The sequence below is a fragment of the Colletotrichum destructivum genome, chromosome 1 (genome assembly GCF_034447905.1).
Source record: "Colletotrichum destructivum chromosome 1, complete sequence".
NCBI lineage: Eukaryota > Fungi > Ascomycota > Sordariomycetes > Glomerellales > Glomerellaceae > Colletotrichum > Colletotrichum destructivum.
Window position 1 is genome coordinate 4,018,711 of NC_085896.1, and position 19,788 is coordinate 4,038,498.

A 19,788-nucleotide genomic window follows, 5' to 3' on the forward strand; every position below is an offset into this window, starting at 1 on the left:
GAAGATGGGAGTGTTTGATTCTTCCAACATGCCTTATTGACATGTGTTATATGGCCATGGAACTCTAGTCTTGAGCCAGGCCTAATGCGCAACAAAAACAAAAAAAGGAAAAGAAAAAAAGTCGAAAAGATACGCACTGATGGTATCCTTGACAGTTCCCTCTTCCATCACCGGTCTTCCTCCTCTTCTAGAAACACGTCTGATGATAAATCAATGATGACTTTCTCTCCCTTTCCTTTGTGTTGTACACACCAGCTCTACCCATCCGAAGTACCGTCAAGGATCTCGTTTCGGCGGGGATGATTCGCAGTGAACGAGTCCAAAAAAAAAAAAAAAAGTAAAGGACAAAGGAAACAAGTGGTTTGGTGGTGTAAGGGACGCGCCTCACAGGCGGCCCCTTTGGAGAAAAAATAGCGCTGATAACTTTTTGCGAGTGGTAAAAACGGCCGTCCGTCCTGGATGTGGGTGAGGCCGTTTCCCTCCAAATCATCAGTCGCATGACTAGCTGGTTGGGAGGCTTGCCATTCCTTGCGATCCCTACTCGAAGAATCCAAAATGTTCGGAGACGAGGCCGTGGTTCTCCGATTCGATCCCATTCTTTTTATGATACCCATGACCCCTCACCCGCCTAACCCCCCTTTGGGATTCCCTTCCAACGCCATGCGGTATATACACATTAACACTAACAGCAAAAGGGTACACAAGAGTTCGGCCTCGATGACCAACTCGTTGCCGCCAACAAAATCAAAGGTTGATGAGGTTCCCCCCGTAACGCCATGCGAGGAGGAAGTGATGGAACAGACGGAAAGGAGATGTATAATCCAGAAAAATGGATCTGTTGGTGGGTTTCGTATAGTTTGTACACAAAACCATCTGCCCACAAAAGCAGACAGTTTACGTCGATGCCTCGTAGGCCGGAGGCGGGACGTCTTCCCGCTCGTCCCAGAGGGTCGGGTGACGACTCTTCTCGTCGTAGACACGACGGGCAATCTCACCGGCCATCTTCATGATCCAAGCCTGTTCATAAACAGACGAGGAGGCCTCAGAAGGCACACCTTGGCGTGGCTTCTCGGCGTTGGTCTTTCCACTAGGGAAAGCTCCAAGCTTCTCAGTCGTACGGGGTTGAGACTGAGGCTGAACAGCGACCTCAGTTTCCCGGGTGTTGTCCGGTTGGATGGGCACGCTAGGGACATCCTTGGGCGCGGAATAGAATTCCGGTTGCAAGGGAGGCCTGGAGGGGAAGTGCGTCCTCTCCAAGGGGCTGAATCGGACCTTGCTAGGGGTCGACTCTGCCAGGTTGGCGAGGGCCTCTTCCTCCTCGGGGTCCTCGGCAATAGAGCTGGACATGAGGGGTTCGGTAGAGGGACCGGCCACTGAAGCAGAGTCGGATGCCATCTCGGAGTAGGTCTCGCTGCCCTCGGGAGTCTCGCCAATCTCGCTTTTGGACCGGCGAAGGTTGACAACTCTAGTCTTCTTCTTCCGTCCAGCATATGACTTCGACCTCATGCCGGCACCCAGAGACAATCCGGTGGTGGCCGAGTTGAGGCTCACCATCGAAGGTCGAGATGGGAGGTGGCCGTGAGCAGCACTGCCAGTATCGGAGAAGGTATACGTGGTAGAAGTTCCGTGGAAGGAGTTGGTCTTGGACAAGCTAGGCGTTGCCGTCGGCGGTGTGCTGGTTGGTTCGGACACTGCAGGTCCGGTCCAAGCGCGGAACACAACATCGCGGATGCCTGGCGTGAAGAGGGAGAACGTTCGATGAGAATCGTTCAGAGCGGCCAGCCTCAGCAAGTTCTTTTGAGAGAAGAGTGACTGAACCTCGGGGCCCCCTTCAAGCGACAACGACGAGACTTCGTTGGCGTCGAGGAGATTACCGTTGGCATCGACGGGATCCAAGGGGGGGCTCGCCAAGGGATCGACCTCGGTTTCCTCTGTGCCCTCCTCGGGCGCTTCCTCCTCTTTTGGCAGCGCGTCGGGGCACCACAAGCGCAGAGACAGGCGGTGGATGATGGCGGGGAGCTCATCCATCATCAAATTTCTCAACTGGGCCTCGATAGTGCGCTGGAGATAATCGCGCACGAACTGGATCGAATCAAAGGTCGAGGAGACCTTGAGCGACTCGAGCGGGTCATTGCGGAAGACCAGGGTCAGGCCCTTTTGCCTGGAGAAGACTAGGATGATGAAGGCTGAAAGCTTGATCTCAGAAAGGGTTATTGACAGCGGAATGGTGAGACCCGACGCCGCCGCCAATGGTTGCGGCGATGTAAACCCCGGCTTGGAAGACAGGTAGGTGTTTAGTGGATTTGCCTGTTTGTTGATATATTAGCACTGTTATGACGCACAACCATTGTCGCGGGGGCCGAGACGTTGTAATCCGGGACGCGGATCCCGGCCAGGCAATTTCAGCTTCAATGCAGAGGCGGCGCGGGAAGGAGGAAAATGTTTGCTGAGGGAAAAACAAACACCGGGATGTTTGGGGTAAAATGTGTGGAAAACACCAGAGGTGGAAATGAAGTGGGATTTGTGCAAGGACGATGAACCTGTGACGAAAGCATCGCTTGATACTGTCTCGGCTTTGAGATAGAGGGGGGACTCCGTCATTCCAGGCATTGGCATGGAGTTGAATGACGACGCGGAACGTCTTTTTGACGGAACACAGTCGCGCGCTGGAACGCGAGCGACTGCGAATTCGTCCGTGGTATCGTGGTGCGCATGGTGGTGAGCTCATTGCGGCCGCGAAGTTGAGCCTTACGTCGGGAAGCCGGCGTGCAGGGGTCCCACGGGAAGGTTGACGGGGGAGGAAAAGAAGGATAAGGTAAAAAAAAAAAAAAAAACCATCGGGCATTACCTGAACTCTGGTTTTCAGCGTCAAGAAGGCGTCACCGGAGTAGCACATCTTGAATATGCCACGAAATCGGTCTTCGGCGATGTCGCCAATCTCCAGTATCTCCAGCTCCGGGGGCACGGAGCCCAAGTTGAACTCGGTAACGAGGATGTCATCGACGATGATCGGGGGCTTCGGCGACTTGTTCAAGGCGGTAGTAAGCATCTCCCGGGCGCGCTGGTAGAACTCGGCGTCGGCCGTCAGCGGCGACCAGTTGAAGTTGAAGGCCATGTTGAAATGGCTTTAACTGCGGCCAACCATCGAAGGGTGAGGTGGTGTAGACCAAAGGGCCGGGGCGACGGAAGGGAGAGGTTCGATCGGGGGTGGTGCTGTGTTCGTGATGCAATCGATGACGGAAGGTCGGCGGAGATGTCGGTTTCGGTGGCAAGGCGAGGTAGCACGACGGACTCGTTGAGGAGCAGATGCAATTCGGTAGATGAGAAGAGTCTGGGGAAGGAGCTGTAGATAGGTAGGTAGGTAGGTAGGAAGTCTGGGGGAGATGCGGGAGGGAGACGTTGGAGGAGTTGTCTGACTGATAGTCGATGCAAGCCGTGTTGTGTGGTGGACGGTAGTGCTGGAACAGTGTGTGCGTGCTCGGGTGAATGACGCTGGTCGGGTGGTGCTGCTGCTATGTATCTCCCCCCGAGGCTTTGGCCCTTCGGGAAAGCAGAGGGAATACTCGGAGGCAGGGTGGTGTGGTGCGGCCTTAGCGGGAAATTTTTCTTGCACCTGCAAAAATTTGTGATACTTTTTCCTCTGCTTTCTAACTGGTGGCAGGGTTCTGCGACTTTGGGCGACTCCTTACCGGGGTCGGCTCCTGCGAGTGTCGCGTGCAGGGTGGGTGATGGAGTGGAGCGAGCGAGCGTGTCCCAGTGGGTGAATGGGCGGCACACACGACCGCTCCAACGGCCTGCGTGACGGCGCCCCCTTAAGCCACGGCCCTCTGCCCAGATACCTAGGTGCCTTGGGTATCTAGGTGGGTAGGTACCTAGGTAGGGAGGGTTGGCAAGGGAGGGACCGGAAGGGGAGGCCCCACCCACTCACTCTGTCAGAAGTGGCTGCGACCTTGCCCTGCTTTTTCTCTCGGTTTCTCTACAGAGGATACAATCCCGTCAAATGTCACCCACGACACTCACAAACATCCAAGACAGCAAGCAGCCCCTCTCGGTCCGGCGCCAAACCGTTAATGAGCTGCTACCTTATGCAACCGAAGCAATTAGCGCACTGGTTCGCCCAATCCGTGGTAGGCTTTTGCTTGTGAGGTTGCAGGTGAACCAAAACCAGACCAGACGGTGGCAGATTAGCGGTTAATGCGAGTCACCCGAGAGGTCTCCCATCGATGACTGCCCACTTGGGCCAAGGTACCATCTGCCATCTGAAGCCCCGAGGTATCACAGATCACCAGTGTCACCCTCGCGCAGGCGGGCGACGATGAGTCAAGAGGTTAGATGCGCCTGCCACATCTCACGAGCCGGGTGAGAAAAGACGGCGGGCGATTTGATTTAGAGTTGGCGTATCTCTCGTTTCCACAAGCGCGCGAACCATCCGGGGAGTTGCATCGGGGGTTGTGAAGACTCTTCAATGATAGATCAGGGCTATTCGTTCCCACTCCTCCGGGCCCTCTTGGTGTAGAAATCCCGCTCCTTCGGGCGCCATTGCATCGCATCGTGTCGGATCGTTGGTGGCCGTCGTTGGGGGCGGGCGATCACGAGGGATGGCCTGTCAGCCACAATGAGATGGGACGACGTCGACAGACATGTGGTCCGACATGAGGGCACCTCGAGTGAGAAGCACAAGGCGATGGCCAGCAGTGTCGAGAGTTGACGGAATATCAGGGAATGGCCACTGCCGTTTCCGTCCCTCTTGGGCGGACGCATCTGCATGGACACTGCATTTGGTAATGTCATGCGATGCGAACCAAACAGACCGTCATCTCACCCACCATCCACTGTGATGCATCTCGGTCCATGGAATAACATCATTGCAGGGCAGGGAAGCGAAGGCTGTCAAATCACGACGCTCGATAGAGGCTCTCGGGTCCAGCAGCACGTCCGCTTTCCCGGCCTGGCCAGTCCCTGATCCGGCGCCATGAAACTATGATACCGACTGTCAGAAATGTCGTTAAGGTGGCCCGTCCAAAGCCCTCTTCTCCTCCTCTTCTCCACGATCCATGGTCTATCCCTCCTGTTCCTGGAGTTCTGTCCCCACAATGCTCCGCGTAATGGGGGGGGGGGGGGGAAGGGAGCCAACGGGCGACGCCGTCTGGGAAAAAACTACGCAATCCGCTCCAGACACGAGCAAGCCCAGACCACTTCTCGGCTCTCCTCCGCCTCAGCCCGGCCGAAGCATCGCGCATCGCCGCCAGTGCAGCAATCCCAAACCCGCCCTCTTTTTCTCTTTCTGTCATTCCGTCCTTTGCATTGCACGCGCCCTCACGTCAAGCATGTGGAGTTGGACGCGTGCCGCAACAAATCATCGGCTGGAATTCTTCATGGACGTCGGTGCCCTCTGGAGATCCCTGGTGGTTGCAAGTTGCAAGTTGCAACCACATACTGGAAGAGAAACGCGATCCTTCGCGAGATAGATTCCGGGGTAAACCATGGTAACACAGTTGCACGGCTTGCACGGGTACCTCGAGGCGTTGCCGCAGCCTCCTCCTCATCTTGTCCAACGGCATGCACAATCGCAACACCTAGTCCAAACCACCACCATGACAAAAATGCACGACAGAAACGTCTCGTTGCCGAATCAAGGACCTTGCCTGTCCGCCACCGTGACAATTTTTCCCCTTATCAACGTACCAATGGTGTCTCTGGAAGAGCCATCCCTCAGCTCACCCAGCCCGCCAACGCCGGAATCAGCCAACTTTTCGGCTCCACACCCGAAGGGGAAAGTCTGTCGTCATCCCGGGATACCGCTGACTTCTGAAAGAACAACAAAGATCCGAAAACAAAAGTGCGAGCAGAGTAGAGGACACGCCACCGTGGTAAACACAGCAACGCACATCCCAAATGGAGACTCGTTGCCAGCGCTCAACGTCTCTACATACGCATCCAAGGAAACCACGCGCTTCCGACACGAAGCGCTCGACATTGTCGACAGTCGCCGTATGCAAGTGGGGAACCACGAGTCACCTTGACTGCCCACTCTTCACCACTACGTTCTGTGAGCCGTGAGGCGCGACCCGTTCATCTGTCAGTGTCTTGCCTTGGTGACTCCGCAGCAGCATTCCGGATCCTAATCCGGCAAATCTAGAGGTGAACAGAGGCAAGAGAAGTTGCCTTTGAGACATCATCATTGCCCTTGGAAGGGAAAGTGCGCGTGCGAGAGATCGTTCCCTGCTCTCCTTTCGATTCGAGTTGGCCGTCTTCCTTCAGCCGAGACAGCACCCAAACCACGTCCCGTCTGCCGCACTTCAACCCTGCTACTCACCATGGGCATTTCTTCTACCTTGGCGAAACCATCCATCACTACGGCCGCCTCGTAAAGCCCCAACGGTTGCCTTGTCTGTCTCGTTCGACCCAAACACGCTGCCCCTTGAGGCATCCAACGTGCACTTGCCCAACCAAACATACCTAGTTCTGGACAGGAGCCTTCGACCGGCACAGTATATTCGTCGCCGTCACCGTCGCCGTCGCATTTTGGGGCAAGAATCACTGCTCGCTCCTCGACATGGCCAAACTCATGATCATACCCACTAACCTGACTGCCCGCATGTCCTCGACAGAACCGCCAACGTCCAAAGATGTACCGGCACTGCACAGCCCCTCGGGCAAGGTCTTCTCCATCCAGGTAATGGTGACCGACAAAGTCCACGTTAGGCCCTGGACACACGCCGTGTACGTCGGTGAAGGTGCTGCCAACGTCTTATTCGTTGCATTTCTCTACACAAAGTACGAACGGCAGCACGAAGCCGACAGAACCGAGTCCGACCTGTTGACCAGTAAGTAAAGGAATCCTGCCCTGGGACCCAAAGCCCAGCATCGCTAACATCGCCCGCCTTAGAATTCTTGCTGAGAGTGCCAAAAAAGGACAAGGACCCCTCCAAGCCGTTCTACCATCCAGGGGAGCAGTACAGGTTCTTTTGGGAAAAGATTGCCCCCCTGTTCAGCTACCGTGCCGACATGTTGGCCGAGGTGACGTGCGCACGGATTCACTCGGACGCCGTCTGGCACTTACACAAAGTACTGGACGCCCTGGACAAGGCACCACCGGGGGCGCAATCGCGGCCATCCAAGTTTCGGGGAGACGAGATTGCCGGCTGGGACTTGCTCCTCATGGTGGAAAGCATGCGTGCAAGAAGCGAAGACGAGCGCGTCGTCGAGTTCAAGCCCAAGTGGCTGGCTCAGTCGCCATCGGCCCCGAAAGACGCCAACACGTGCAGATGTTGCGCCCTCGCGGCCAGGAAGTTCGCCAGCAACAAAGACCGGAACATGGACCCCCGGGAATACCCATGCCCGCTGTGGCTGGATCCCGAGCGAGTGGCACCCGATGGCGGAGAGGTCGTGCGGCAAAAGGCCATCGCACGCTTATTCCAGAACAGCAGCTTCGAAGACAACAAGCACGCCTCTGCGCTCTACGAGTTGCTGAAGAAAACCACCGTCCTCGAGCTTTTGAAAGCACATCAGATAACCAAGGATACCCGCGGTCCTCTGCTCGCGCGCAAAGATGACGAAGAGTTCAGCACAGCCATGACGCTGCGCGACTGCTCCCTCTACATGCGGTACAGGATCCGGAAGGTCAACGGCCAGGAGACTGTTGTGACGGAGTCCTTCGAGGCGAAACTCGCCGACCTTGACAAGAAGAACGCCGCCTGGAAGTTGACCGAGTGGCAGGATAAGGAACGGGCCTTGATCGACGAGGGGTGGTATATGGGTCGCGGGAAAATGAAGAACTGCGCCCTCCAGAGATGAGCGGGAGGGACAGCGGGCAAATGTGTACAAAAGTGTATCATTATCGTGTATTCAAGCGCAATATCGATTTACAGCGAGTATTCAGACGTTACAATATAAAGTAGCGTGTTTTTTTTAGCTACCTATCATGACCAGATCATCATGGTTGATTCCCATGTTCCATATCCCAAAACTCCGCTCGGAGTAAGCCCAGGCAGCGTATGCAAGCTGTTTGTCCATCATGCGCACACAAACAAATACACACACACACACACACACTCATAACGCCGTACCCATGCAGTGAAGCCAACTAAATGCCGCCGGCCGTGAAGCTCAAAAGACTGCCCGTCGTCAACCCGGCCACGAGGCACAGGCCCATGAAGCCGCCCGTCGCCTCACGCTCGCCCTCCTCGACCCACTCGCCGGCGGCCATCATGCAGCTCGAGCCCAGCCAGCCGTTGGTCAGTCCGAAGAGGAACTGGACGATGACAAGGTAGAAGAAGTCGCTGCTGACGACGGCGCCCCGGCCGCCAATGTTGCAGAGCAGATACATCGGCAGGAAGCCCATGCGCACGAGGCTCACGGCGAAGAGGGCGGCGGGCCGGTGGCGCAGGGAGAAGGGCAGGATGGTGGCCATGCGGCCGGAGAGGTCGCCGAGGTTCCAGGCGAAGAAGGCGAGCGGGATGAAGGCGGCCGGGCGGAAGAGAGAGCCGGTGGGGGACTTCTCGTCGCCCGGGTAGCGCACCGAGAGGATCTTGCCGGTGAAGACGGGGAAGAACATGGCGACGGCGAAGCACATGAAGATGGCGCCGGCGAGCCAGTGCAGCTTCTTGAGGAGGCGGAGCGGGGAGACGACCTTGCGGGCGGCGCGCTCCGCCTCCTGGACCGAAGTCAGCGACTCGGCCATGTGGTCGACCATGCGGGACTCGACGATGTGGTTGTGGCGGCGGACGAGCGGGATGAAGGCGGCGAGGGCCGAGACGGAGACGGCTACGGCGGCGAGGAAATAGACAAAGGCCGAGGAGCTCAGGGTTCTGGCGTCGCCGCCCGTGTCGGCGGCGGCGCCATCCTTCTCCGGGACGGCGAGGACGGTGATGACCTGGGCGATCGGGGGCAGCACGCCGGCGACGCCCTGGCCGGCCATGAGGGCCTGCATGTACTCCGGGCGGCCGAAGGAGGCGGCGAAGGCGAAGGCGCCGTTCTGGATGAGGCCGGTGGCCCAGGAGCTCGAGGCGACCATGACGAGGATGAATGCCAGGTAGGCGGCCGGGGAGGCGTCGAGGGCGAGCGAGGTGGAGGCCGTCAGGAGGGAGAAGATGACGCAGTTGAGGAGCAGGGCGAGGTTGATGCGGAAGGGGTACGAGGCGGCGTACTGGATGTTTGTGAGGACCAGCATGGCCGTGAGGTTGGTCAGCGTCGAGACGGTGAGGATGGCGGACTGGAAGTTTTGCGAGATCCAGGCGTCGGACTGGAAGCGGACTTGGAAGTAGGGCGCGGCCGCGAGGAACATGTTCCTGCAGAACGGCGGGCTTGTCAGTCGCTGGTGCGTATACGAAGGAATCTGGAGAGGAAGGGCGGGGGGGGGGGGAGAGTGAGAAGTGTTCGCGTACCATGCCCACAGCATCGCCATGCCCAACCACGCAAACATGATGTACTCGGTCCAGGAGAAGGGCACCTCCTCAAGGTCTTCCGTCAACGTGGAGCCCTCGAGCTCGCGGCCCTCTTCGGCCAGCGGCTCATACTCCTGGCGATCCGGCTTGCGGTGCTTCCCTAGCAGTTCCCTGATGCGCTCCATCTCGGGCCGTCGGCGAGGGTGGAGGGAGTTGGCAAAGTCGAGCTGAAGAGAGAGCGGACGGCCGTCGTGCAGTTCTTGGGGGGGGGATGCGGGTGGACCGGTAACGATGTTCGCAGCCGATCGTCTCGAGGCTCGTTAAAGCAGTGAGGCGTTGATTTGTGTTTGTCAAAGGGAATCAGTCCTCCCCGCCAGCCGCCTGAAGGTCGGGGTGCTCGTTGCGTCGTCGCCGGTAGCCCTTGTCGGAATCTCCGTCATTCACTGCTCCCGCAATGCGCCGGCTCCGCGAGACCAGTCAAATCAAAAACGGCAAGGATAGGGAAAGTCTCCGCCGCTTCAAAGAGAATCGATATCACGAGGGTGCACGTGTACGACGTGAAGTAGGTGCCTTTTGGGGGGTTGGGTAATCGAAACGGAGAGACAAGCAATCATGTGCGGTGTTCACCAGATTGCCGTCGTCCACTCAGATGTGGTGACAATCGATGACCACGCGCCGCGCATCTGCTGTAGAGAGATCTGGATGGGGCGAGTTTGGGGCGGACGGCGCGGGGCGTGGGGGGGACTCAAGTGCGTTGATTATGTCAGCGAGATACGCTGGGGGAACGGGGGGCCCCTGCGCTTCTATCTGCGGTGGAAGCTCAATCAAGCTTGTTCCTGGGCTGGCAACGGTAACGTCGGACCCCGTTCAACCCCCAAGTGCTGCTTCAACGTTCAACCAGCCGTGACCAATGTGGCGTCATGAATCTAACGATCAATCGGTTCCGATTCGCGGGGCGGAGATTCGAACACGAGCATCCCCCCCCCCAGCCTTGGTGGCTTTGTTACCTAAGGGGGAGCTGAGAAACATGCAGTGGAAGGATCCAACAAGTCTAACACGCATGAGCACCGCGACATGACAGCTTCAAAAACCGGGTGTGCGACGGCTGTTGACGAGTATGCAGCCAATCCGGTGTCCCGGCGCCGCCTTAAGCGCTGACACGAAGCCGGTATAATCGACTTTATCTCGGTGCCTGGGCCGGCGCCCTGCATCACACCCTTGCCCCGGGGTATCCAAAGTTCCTCCTTGTCGGGGACTGACACGGCTGAGGCAAAGAAAGGCGATGTTAAAGCCATGAGAGACTCCGGCATACTGTCACGTTCCAAAATGCGTTTGCTCATTTTTTTTTCTTCGATTGCGACGGTCACGTCACCTTGAAGGCAGTTAGTTCGCTATGCCTCAAGTTCAACTAACTGGCGAGAGGGGCGAGCCCCTCGTCCCCTTGCTTCAACCACAGCATGGGAGCCCGCCTGGAAAACGGGGCTTCCATGACCAAAATACTTTGAAAGATGGCATAGATTCAGAGAGGTGAGTTGAGATTTTCCTCTCCCCTCACCCCCTCGCAGAGTCGTTGCAGACCTGGCTGCTACTTTTGTGAGTGAATGTGGACGTGCCGTACTAACTCGGGACCAGCAATGACGATCAACACACACCTTACGAAGTCCATGGAGGCAAGTTCAGCTTCAGGGCGTTCGTTCAAAACATGCTCAAAGCATGGAGCTTCCACTCTCTGTATCGCCTCTTCTACAATGTCCGCCACTCTATTCGCAACCAGACCAAGGTTGTCATCTTCAAAAGCCGACCGATGACCCTCCTCGCCATACTGGTCCACGTCCCGCCCATCGTTGCGACTGCCTTTATGAGCCATCTCATCTTTCGCGAGTACTGGATCGGCGCAGATCTCACGCCAAATAGGGGCTGGGACAGGCAGGCGAACCTCCTCATCCAGTTCGCCGCCAAGTTCCTCGAGATCATGATCGTCGGGTCACTCACGACAATGATTTTCACCTTTGTCCGGCGGGAGGTGACCCTGGGCCAGGGTGCACCGCTGGCAGCCTTCTTCGCGGGGAACAGCTTTAGCTCGCCCGAGTTTCTGTGGTCGGACGAGATGACTGCGATGCTCAGGGGCCGTTTCTCGACCATCTGGAAGAAGGTGTTTTTCGTTTCGTTCCTGACCTTGTGCTGCCTGCTAGCGGTCGTTGTCGCACCCGCCACAGCCACGGTTCTCACCCCTCTCAACGACTGGTGGATGATGGGAGGCTCCTGGGTTTATATCGACAAAGCCGGCAGATCTATTTATCCCAAGACGCTGACTGCCGCCGACACCGTCAAGGGCGACGTGTGCGAGGTCGCCGGCAACGTCGACTGCCCTTCTGCCGGCTGGGACTCGCTGACACATTTGGTGAGCTACCTACCGGACCATGCCGTCCTCAACGTCACCAAAGGGTCCTGGATCCGCATACCGGCACTTTTCCCGCTTGCCACCCCGGAATCGATCCTGCAGATTTCGCTGTCCGTCCGGGAGCCCGAGGAAACAAGCGGTTGGAAGGTGTCACGGATGACCCTGCCGCATCGCATGACGGGCGCGGCCTTGGCTGCGACGACAATGCTGTGGCAGGACGCTCTCACTATGATGGCGAAGGAAAACAAGCATTATCGAGGATCGGACTACCGGTACTCGACCTTCCAGGAGCTGCCCTCGATGGAAACCCGATGCCGAGTTACCGTTGTCGCCGCCAACAGTACAATGCCCAGCGGTAACAACAATGATAACAAGCCTGTCAATTTCCCGGAAGTGCGCACCGAGGCCTCTTTTGCAAACAACACCGAGGACATGGCCTTGCAAAACTCGGCCACGGAAGCGATTTGGTCAAACCCAAACACCACGGAGCCCCGGTTGTTCTTCTTTGACATCGAGCCTCAGGAGCGCCTGTCTGCCAACGTCTCCGTCGGCACCGTGGTCTCGCTCCCACGCAAGGGGGGAAGCATGGCGCTGTATGGATGCTTGACCAACGCCGAGTGGGTCGGGATGAACACCGGGATCAACATCGACAACCACGTCTGGACAGACGACTGGCCCTTCCCGGTGACATGGAAGCCGGGGAAAAAGGTAACGATCCACACCTCGTACGCCAACCTGACGAACCCGCGCGTCGATAACGAGGGCACCACCGTTTTCCAACGCCTCGCCGCCTCCTCAGGGCTCGTCAACTCGGAACTGGGCCTCGACTGGACCATCGGCCACGTCGAGACGGTCATCAACGCCATGCTCACCAACGGCATGGCGCGCACCGCGCCCGCCGCATCCCCCATTGTCACGCTCAAAGACGCCGACGGCGCCTGGTGGCGCAACTTCTTCCCGCGCAAGACCCAGTTCGGCTTCCCCGAGTCCGGGACGGTCTTTGACGTGACCGAAGCCCGGCGGGCCACATCGCAGGCGCTGCACTTCCGCGCCGAGATGAAGGGGTTCGCGTACTCGGCCAGCGACAGCACGGTGTGGTACTCAATGATGGGGCTGTTCGCGTACTGCTTCGTCGCGGTGGCGTTCATCGCGTGGAGTCTTGCCGTGGGCGTCACGAGCAAGAGCTGGGAGTCGACGCCGGAGCTGCTGGCGCTGGCGATGCGGAGTCCGCCGCCGGGAGACGAGAAGATGCCGACAAGCATCCTGGAGGACACGAATGCTTTGAGGGAGAGGTATTGCATTGTCGCGAGCGGGGCGGACGTGCTGCTGCGGCCGATGGAGGGGACGGAGAGGGTTCCGGAGGGGATGAGGGTAAAGCCGAATGTGATGTACAGGTGATGAGACCAAACTCGCTGGTCTGTGGCTCCTTGGTTGGCAACCTCGACCGACGTTGCATGAAAACCACATGCTCCCCGAGGGTTGGCGCCATTTTGTCACCACGGGTGTTGATGTTTGCCTTTCGTCTCGAGTCACAACCCTGGGAGCCGTTGACACCCTGTCTAGGTCTTCCTTTTGAGGGGATATGCGGACGATGACCCCCGGCTTCCCACGTCATTCAAGAATTCGGTGAAGCACCCACGGGTGATTCGTCTTGAGCCTTATCTGGATTTACCCAAAACGGCAACACGCGCGCGAGGCCCGTTCTGCGGCCGGCGTCCCCACGTGATGGGAAGATGCTGCGACGCAGGTATGTCGTGCATATTTACGATATCTCAGAGGCGTGTTTGCTCTGCCTCGTGTGCGCTGGCGGTCACGGCCGTAGCAGCGAGGCCTCCCACGTGATGGGCCGTCAATGCGATGTAGCTATGTCATGCATTGGTTTTTTTTTGGGGGGGGGGGTTTTGCGCGAGTTCTTTTGGGGGGTTCGAAGCTATCGTCGATAAATACTCAAGGTTTTGGAACGAAGCTACCTTGTTGTATTATCCCCCCCCCCCCAATATGTTTTTTCGGTTTGGATTTATCTGTTGCACCGAGTGACAGACGTGGTTAATAGTGAGCTTTCACTGACTCGCCGCATGATCTTACCCTTATCATGAATTGCTTGGTCGTTGCCAAAGCTGTCTCGTTCTGTCCCGCCTGACAGCCCACAACCAAGCACGTCAGGCTTGGAAATGACACAATACAGGTAGTCGATATGGCGTTGCTCAAACAAGTTGGACCTGATTGGTGAGAAAACCCCTCGGCAACGTACATCTTGTAAGATGCCACTGCTGATGGTGTCACTTAAGCTGGGCCTGGAGTACAGACAATGCAATATGACTCGAGAAAACTCACGCAAACGTAGATACCCGTGGATGCCTTCAACATCCCTTGGCAAAAGTCTCGATCTGGCCGAATGTCTCCCAGACATGGGCCGTGACACTTGCTTTCCGAGTCTGATGTGCCTTTATTTTGAACCTGGTGCGTCCCACGTGTTCAGTGTCTGGAAAACAGCAGCTAAACCATTTCATCAGATTCCAGCCGTTGAGATAAATTGGTTCGACTAGCTCACGCGCTAATCGTCGGGCACAATTCCGACAAGCTGGATTATCATGGAAGTGAGAGACGATGTAGTAGTGCAGAGAGTCTCCCGCCTGTCAAATCAATCACTGCTGGTTGTGGTGCAGTCTGTAACAACAACATGGGAGGGAGGAGAGCATCGGGCATGACGTAGCCTTCAAGCGTCTGTACATCAACGATTGTTGCCATCTTCATCCTCGGGGCGTACACAGCATCCTGGCAATCTTCAAGACAGTGAAGATCAAAGGTTTCCCGTGCCTCAGGGGTGTCCTACTACGACCCCCTGGGCGACTTGGCGCCGACGCGTTCCATTTGTAGGCAGGTACCTAGGTACCCAGGCATACCCTGCCAGCCATGTCCTGTTCCACTGTCCCAGTCGGTTTTTAGGGGCGCATCAAGCAGAGAGAGGCACTTCCGTGCGGGTGCAGACGTTAGCGTCCGTCCGGGCCTGAACCCAAAGTATGGCATTCGGCCTACCCAGGTACCACCTACCTACCTACCTTGGTCATTGACCAGCACATGCGCCATCGTTGCGGCTACCACAACCAACACTTTTCCGCGTTATCGACGACCGATACCACGGGCTGCACCTTTTCGCAGGGGCTCCAATGCTTCTCATTGCAATGAGGCGCTGAATCCATTCTCCTTTCCCTCTTTTTCGCTTCACGCATACGGGTGACCTGGCACAACTGGCCATCTTCACCTTCGAAAGCACCCGACGACAGCCTCGATAACGACCGCAGCCCGCCGCGAGGGGGCAGTGGCGACACCATCACCATGCGCCGTCGCCAATGGACCGTGATCAGCCTCATCGCTTTCCTGACGATATGTGCATACACGATATTCCGAATCCCTCCTGACCAGCGACCGATAGCCCCCGTCCCGGGCTCAGCGAAACCCCCTCCGCCGCAGGAACCCCAAAAGCCCCCCGGCGACGATGCCGCCAATAGCGGCGGTGGCGGCGCCGGCGGCTCGCCTCCCGACAGACAACCCAAGCCCGCCTCCGGCACCGGCTCGCATCCCATGTGGCACCTCATGACGAGTGCCGAGAAGGACTTCCAGGACACGCTGAGGCGCCAGTCCAAGACGCTCGAGGATGCCGTCAAGGAGTATAGGAGGCGCTACGGCATTCCGCCGCCGCCCAACTTCGACAAGTGGTTCGACTTTGCAAAGGCCAACGGCGTGCAGCTCATCGACGAGTTCGACATGATCAACGAAATGCTCACGCCCTTCTGGGGCCTGAAGCCCGCGACGATACGGGAGCGCGCCAGGGAGGCACTGGGCTTCGACAACAATCTGCTCGGCCTCCTGATCCGAGACCATAAGGTATCCCACATCCAGGGCGGGCAGGACTGGCAGCGAGACGCAACCTCGGGCATGATTGAAAAGTTCATCCAGTACCTGCCGAGCATGGACCTCGCCTTCAACATCCACGACGAGCCGCGCGTCGTGGTGCCCCACGAGGACCTCGCTCGTCTCGTGACCCGCGCCAAGGACGTCAACATGCCCAAGGCGAACGCCGCCGCGAACCCCGAGAACGCCTTCACGAAGCGCGCCGGCGACCTGAGCGACGGCAAGATCATCGTGGAGTATAAGCAGACCCGCTTCAACGTCTTCGCCCACCAGCCTACCTGGACGCACTCCCGCATGTCATGCCCGCCCGACACCCCCTCCCGCGGCCTCGAGGAGGACGAGCTCGCGGACGACCGCAGCAAGTACGGCGTCAGCGAGCTCGGCTTCGTCTACAACATCACCGCCATGTCCGACGTCTGCCTCTCGCCGTCCCTCCGTGAGACGTACGGCTTCTTCGACCGTCCCAACGCGTACAACGTCGTCCACGATCTCTTTCCCATCTTCTCGCAGTCCAAGATCTCGTCCTACAACGACATACTCTACCCCTCGCCTTGGTACTGGTACAAAAAGGTTGCCTACGACGAGTCCAAGGACATGCTCTGGGAGCAGAAGCAGGACCGCCTCTACTGGCGCGGCTCCACGACGGGCGGGTTCTCGCGCAACGGCGGCTGGCGCCGCCAGCACCGCCAGCACCTTGTGCAAAAGATCAACGCCGCCGACCAGGCCAAGATCTACACAAACCGCGGCGACGACAAGAGCCCCAAGTGGGAGGTGAAGGAGGTGCCCCGCGGCGACTACCGCGAGATCATCGATGTCTACTTCTCGCACGTCGGGCAGTGCGACCCGGGCGACTGCGACGCCCAGAAGGAGTTCTTCAAGGTCCAGGGTCACGCCGAGCAGCAGGATGCCTGGAAGTACAAGTATCTCCTCGACATGGACGGCAACGCCTTCTCGGGCCGCTTCTACGCCTTTTTGCAGTCGCGCTCCCTCGTCTTCAAGCTCGCCATCTTCCGCGAGTGGCACTTTGAGTGGCTCCGCCCTTGGGCGCACTACGTGCCCCTGAGCCTGCAGGGTGACGACTGGCTCGAGGCCGTGCGTTTCTTCGGCGACGGCGCCCTGGGCCGCAACGAGGCGGAGCGCATGGCCATCAGCAGCCGCGAGTGGGCGAATAAGGTGCTCCGCAAGGAGGACATGGAGGTCTGGTTCTTCCGCCTCCTCTTGGAGTGAGTACACCCTGGTCGCCGTGAAAGGAGATATAAGTAATATTGACCTTTGTTTTCATCGCAGGTACGGTCGCGTCATCGATGACAGGAGAGACAGCATTGGCTTCTCTGTCGGCGCTACCCCGCAACCGCCGGCGTAGACGCCGGGGAAGACGGCCTCTACTTCTACTTACGACGGGCTATCCAACCGCCGCTGTGATTTTGAATGCTGCGGCGCGGCTTCCAGGCATACCATTTAGAACAAAAGGGAGCACAAAGAGAAACTGGGGGGTTGGTTTTTTCCCCCCCTTCTGTTATCGTATACACCGTGTCCCAAGTTTGAAGGGCTGCGTTGTTTCGTTCTCTTGAGAGTCTCTTAAGAATCTCTTCAGAGAGTGTGGGGGCGTGCTGTTCATACCACGCCCGGAGGAGAACGTTTTGTTGACAACCGCGTCGTCTTTTGTCCGTTGCGAACCAGGGGAAGGAATCTATCTGTATGATGGGTGGTGAACACTCGACGGAGTTGGTTGCTGGGCATAGAGAATCCGGCCGCCGTGTCCCATAAGATTATTTTGCTGCGGCATAGAAATTATATACACCTAATTGACATCATGACCTGACTCATCGTACATATCCTGGGGAGGGAGGGAGACCCTTGTGCCCCGAAGACGGCGTGTGTCCTACAGTGGTGGCCGGAGCCGCAGTTTATTGTGTATCAACCCCCCTCCCCCTCCACCCCTTGACGCTTTCACGTGGATGCGAAGCACTCTCAAACCAAAGGCACTGGCGGCGTTGAAGTGCTCGCTGCTGGGCAACTTAATGGTCGCCTTCAGACTGTCTGGTTGTCCAGCCGGTACGCTCATCTGTGATTCTTCCAGCTAGCTGCCTCGGGCTCTCTGAAGGAAAGATAACCGCATGTATGGATGGTGGTGGTGATTACGGCCTCCTTTTTGTTCACACCCCAAACGCCGAATGGTCTGCGGAAGGAAAAGACAAGAGACAAAACAGCTGATGTTACAACAACCAACCCCGTTGAGCGATTTGGGATATTAATCGATGGCTGTCATGAACCCTTTCATTTCCCAGCAATAGCGCGATGTCATGAGATATGGCTCTGTGGCTCTCGCTCTCCCTCCCCCGTCTGCTTCACATCTCCTTTTAATCCTCATCCTCCTCATCTCCATCAGCATCGCCATCGGCATCCCGGTCCGAGGGCGTCCCGGGAGCAGCGCCTTCACCGCCGCCCTCGACGGGAGGGAAGGGGTCCTGCACCTCTTCTACATAGCCTATGGGCCGTTCCTTGTATCGCTTCATGTTCTCACGCGGCGCACCCTTGGGGTCGGTGATGGACACCTCGACCTCGTTGACAACCTGCGTCTCGTCGTCCGTTTGCGTCAATGTGCGCGCAATGTTCTTGGCACGCTGAGGACGAATGGTGGTACGCTGGATGACCGGGTAGTAGTAGGCGGCCTTCTGCTTGCCGCCCGAAGGCTCGTCGTTGAAGGCAAGGATGACCTCCTCGCTGTACTTGGAGTTGTGGTCCAGCTCCGTCTCCTTGGTCGTCTCGTACGCACGCAGACGAGAGAACTGGAAGCAGGGGTTAGACCCGCTCTGGTATGTGTAGAGCGAGTCGTCGTCGTGGTCGGGGTTCTCCGGGTCGAACTTGGCGCGGAAGTTGTCGCCCGTGGCCTGGGTCTTGGGGAGGAAGAAACTGTAGTCCATCAGGTTGGCGGGCTTGGGGTTGCGCACGGGGTCGCGCTCGTGAGCCTCGAGAGCAGCTTGGAAGGCCTCGTTTTCCTCGGGGCTCCTATCGAGAGGACGCAGCAGACCGCTGAGCAGGCGGCGATCGTACTTGTTGGCGCTGGCCACGGGGTTTGTGAGGAGCTTGACGGTGACGTATGCACCCGAGTCGGGGAACGCGTCAGGATCGGGTAGCAGAGGGTAGGAGGAAGTGAGATGGACATTGGGCTTGCTGGGGTGACGATGGCGGCTCGGGTTGCTGAGGAAGCGCTCCGCGCTCTCGAAGCTCTTCTCGATCTTGCGCCTGATGGCTGCTGGCGAGTCTTTGTCCGGCTCGGGAGAGCGGCGCTTCTCGGCGCGCTTGATCTTGGGGTTGATGAAAGCTCCCGCGGCGACACCCGCTTTCCTAGGGGCCACGGAGGAGATGTATTCGGTTCTCCGAAGGAAGGAGACTGATGCGTCGGCGTTGCTCTTGGCTCGGCCCAGGGTAGAGAGCGGCCTGAGAAGGGCTCTGTCGTGGGGGTGGACGGGGGGTGGGTGCGAGGAGGCCTGGATAGCTACGAGAACGAGCGTTAGTACTGGTTGTCGAATGACAGAACGCGGGTCGGCCGCGCTTACAGCTCTCGTCTCCGTCAAAGATGCCCGGCATGCCCACGAGGTCCAAGGGCATGCCGAGCTCCGCATCGACCTCAATATTCAGCGGTTGCTCTCTCGCCAGGCGCGACGCGAAGCCGGGCGTTGTGTACTGGCCGCTAGCCAGGCCGGTATTCGGGATGTCGAGCAGCTTGGGCGGGTTGGGAGGAGGCGGGAGGGCGTTGGAGTAACGGATTCGAGCGATGAAATCCTGATGGATCATGCGCTCGCCGCCGCGAGGCGCCGAGGACGACATTGTGCGTATATCTGGATGGAGCGTCCCTAAGGCGGTGCGACCGCAAAATCGTGACAGTCAGGCTGTGGCGGGACGAGCACGAGGTAGGTAGGTAGGTAGGTAGGTAGGTGGCTTCGATAATTGAGGGCGGAGAGCTGCGGTCGGCTGGTCGCACGCGTTTGGCAGGGAAGGTGCAATTGGCCGGGGAAAAAGTTCCACGAGGCTGACCTTCGGGACAGTTGCGCGCACCAGCGCTCGGACGGCGGGCCTTATCAGCTT

General features: G+C 58.1%; 7 protein-coding genes across 7 annotated transcripts; 4 read left to right on the plus strand and 3 right to left on the minus strand.

Annotated features, from left to right (window-relative positions):
- CDEST_01200 (Putative mitochondrial distribution and morphology protein) lies at window positions 1-3,473 on the minus strand. Its single transcript, XM_062917359.1, has 2 exons — window positions 2,849-3,473; window positions 1-2,307 (listed from the first exon to the last, which is right to left on the minus strand). Exons 1-2 carry the CDS (start codon window positions 3,113-3,115, stop codon window positions 895-897), a joined length of 1,680 nt encoding a protein of 559 aa, XP_062773410.1. The 5' UTR covers window positions 3,116-3,473; the 3' UTR covers window positions 1-894.
- Window positions 3,474-3,987: 514 nt separating this feature from the next.
- Window positions 3,988-4,252, plus strand: CDEST_01201 (uncharacterized protein). The gene has a single exon (XM_062917360.1). The coding sequence runs from the start codon at window positions 4,001-4,003 to the stop codon at window positions 4,193-4,195; it is 195 nt and encodes a 64-aa protein (XP_062773411.1). The 5' UTR covers window positions 3,988-4,000; the 3' UTR covers window positions 4,196-4,252.
- Window positions 4,253-5,129: 877 nt separating this feature from the next.
- CDEST_01202 (Putative inositol-pentakisphosphate 2-kinase) lies at window positions 5,130-7,911 on the plus strand. Its single transcript, XM_062917361.1, has 3 exons — window positions 5,130-6,078; window positions 6,140-6,827; window positions 6,890-7,911. The coding sequence occupies exons 2-3, from the start codon at window positions 6,557-6,559 to the stop codon at window positions 7,795-7,797; spliced, it is 1,179 nt and encodes a 392-aa protein (XP_062773412.1). The 5' UTR covers window positions 5,130-6,078; window positions 6,140-6,556; the 3' UTR covers window positions 7,798-7,911.
- A 1-nt stretch (window position 7,912) lies between these two features.
- On the minus strand, window positions 7,913-10,075 carry CDEST_01203 (Putative equilibrative nucleoside transporter, MFS transporter superfamily). The gene is made up of 2 exons (XM_062917362.1): window positions 9,387-10,075; window positions 7,913-9,290 (listed from the first exon to the last, which is right to left on the minus strand). Exons 1-2 carry the CDS (start codon window positions 9,569-9,571, stop codon window positions 8,087-8,089), a joined length of 1,389 nt encoding a protein of 462 aa, XP_062773413.1. The 5' UTR covers window positions 9,572-10,075; the 3' UTR covers window positions 7,913-8,086.
- Window positions 10,076-10,779: 704 nt separating this feature from the next.
- CDEST_01204 (uncharacterized protein) lies at window positions 10,780-14,545 on the plus strand (the record flags this gene model as incomplete). The annotated part of the gene is made up of 4 exons (XM_062917363.1): window positions 10,780-10,913; window positions 11,019-14,013; window positions 14,076-14,247; window positions 14,301-14,545. The coding sequence occupies 2 exons, from the start codon at window positions 10,780-10,782 to the stop codon at window positions 13,183-13,185; spliced, it is 2,301 nt and encodes a 766-aa protein (XP_062773414.1). The 3' UTR covers window positions 13,186-14,013; window positions 14,076-14,247; window positions 14,301-14,545.
- Window positions 14,546-14,779: 234 nt separating this feature from the next.
- On the plus strand, window positions 14,780-17,145 carry CDEST_01205 (Putative glycosyl transferase CAP10 domain-containing protein). Its single transcript, XM_062917364.1, has 2 exons — window positions 14,780-16,922; window positions 16,987-17,145. Exons 1-2 carry the CDS (start codon window positions 15,124-15,126, stop codon window positions 17,060-17,062), a joined length of 1,875 nt encoding a protein of 624 aa, XP_062773415.1. The 5' UTR covers window positions 14,780-15,123; the 3' UTR covers window positions 17,063-17,145.
- A 1-nt stretch (window position 17,146) lies between these two features.
- Window positions 17,147-19,707, minus strand: CDEST_01206 (Putative RNA polymerase II associated factor Paf1). The gene is made up of 2 exons (XM_062917365.1): window positions 19,260-19,707; window positions 17,147-19,198 (listed from the first exon to the last, which is right to left on the minus strand). The coding sequence occupies exons 1-2, from the start codon at window positions 19,528-19,530 to the stop codon at window positions 18,060-18,062; spliced, it is 1,410 nt and encodes a 469-aa protein (XP_062773416.1). The 5' UTR covers window positions 19,531-19,707; the 3' UTR covers window positions 17,147-18,059.
- Between the last annotated feature and the right edge of the window lie 81 nt (window positions 19,708-19,788).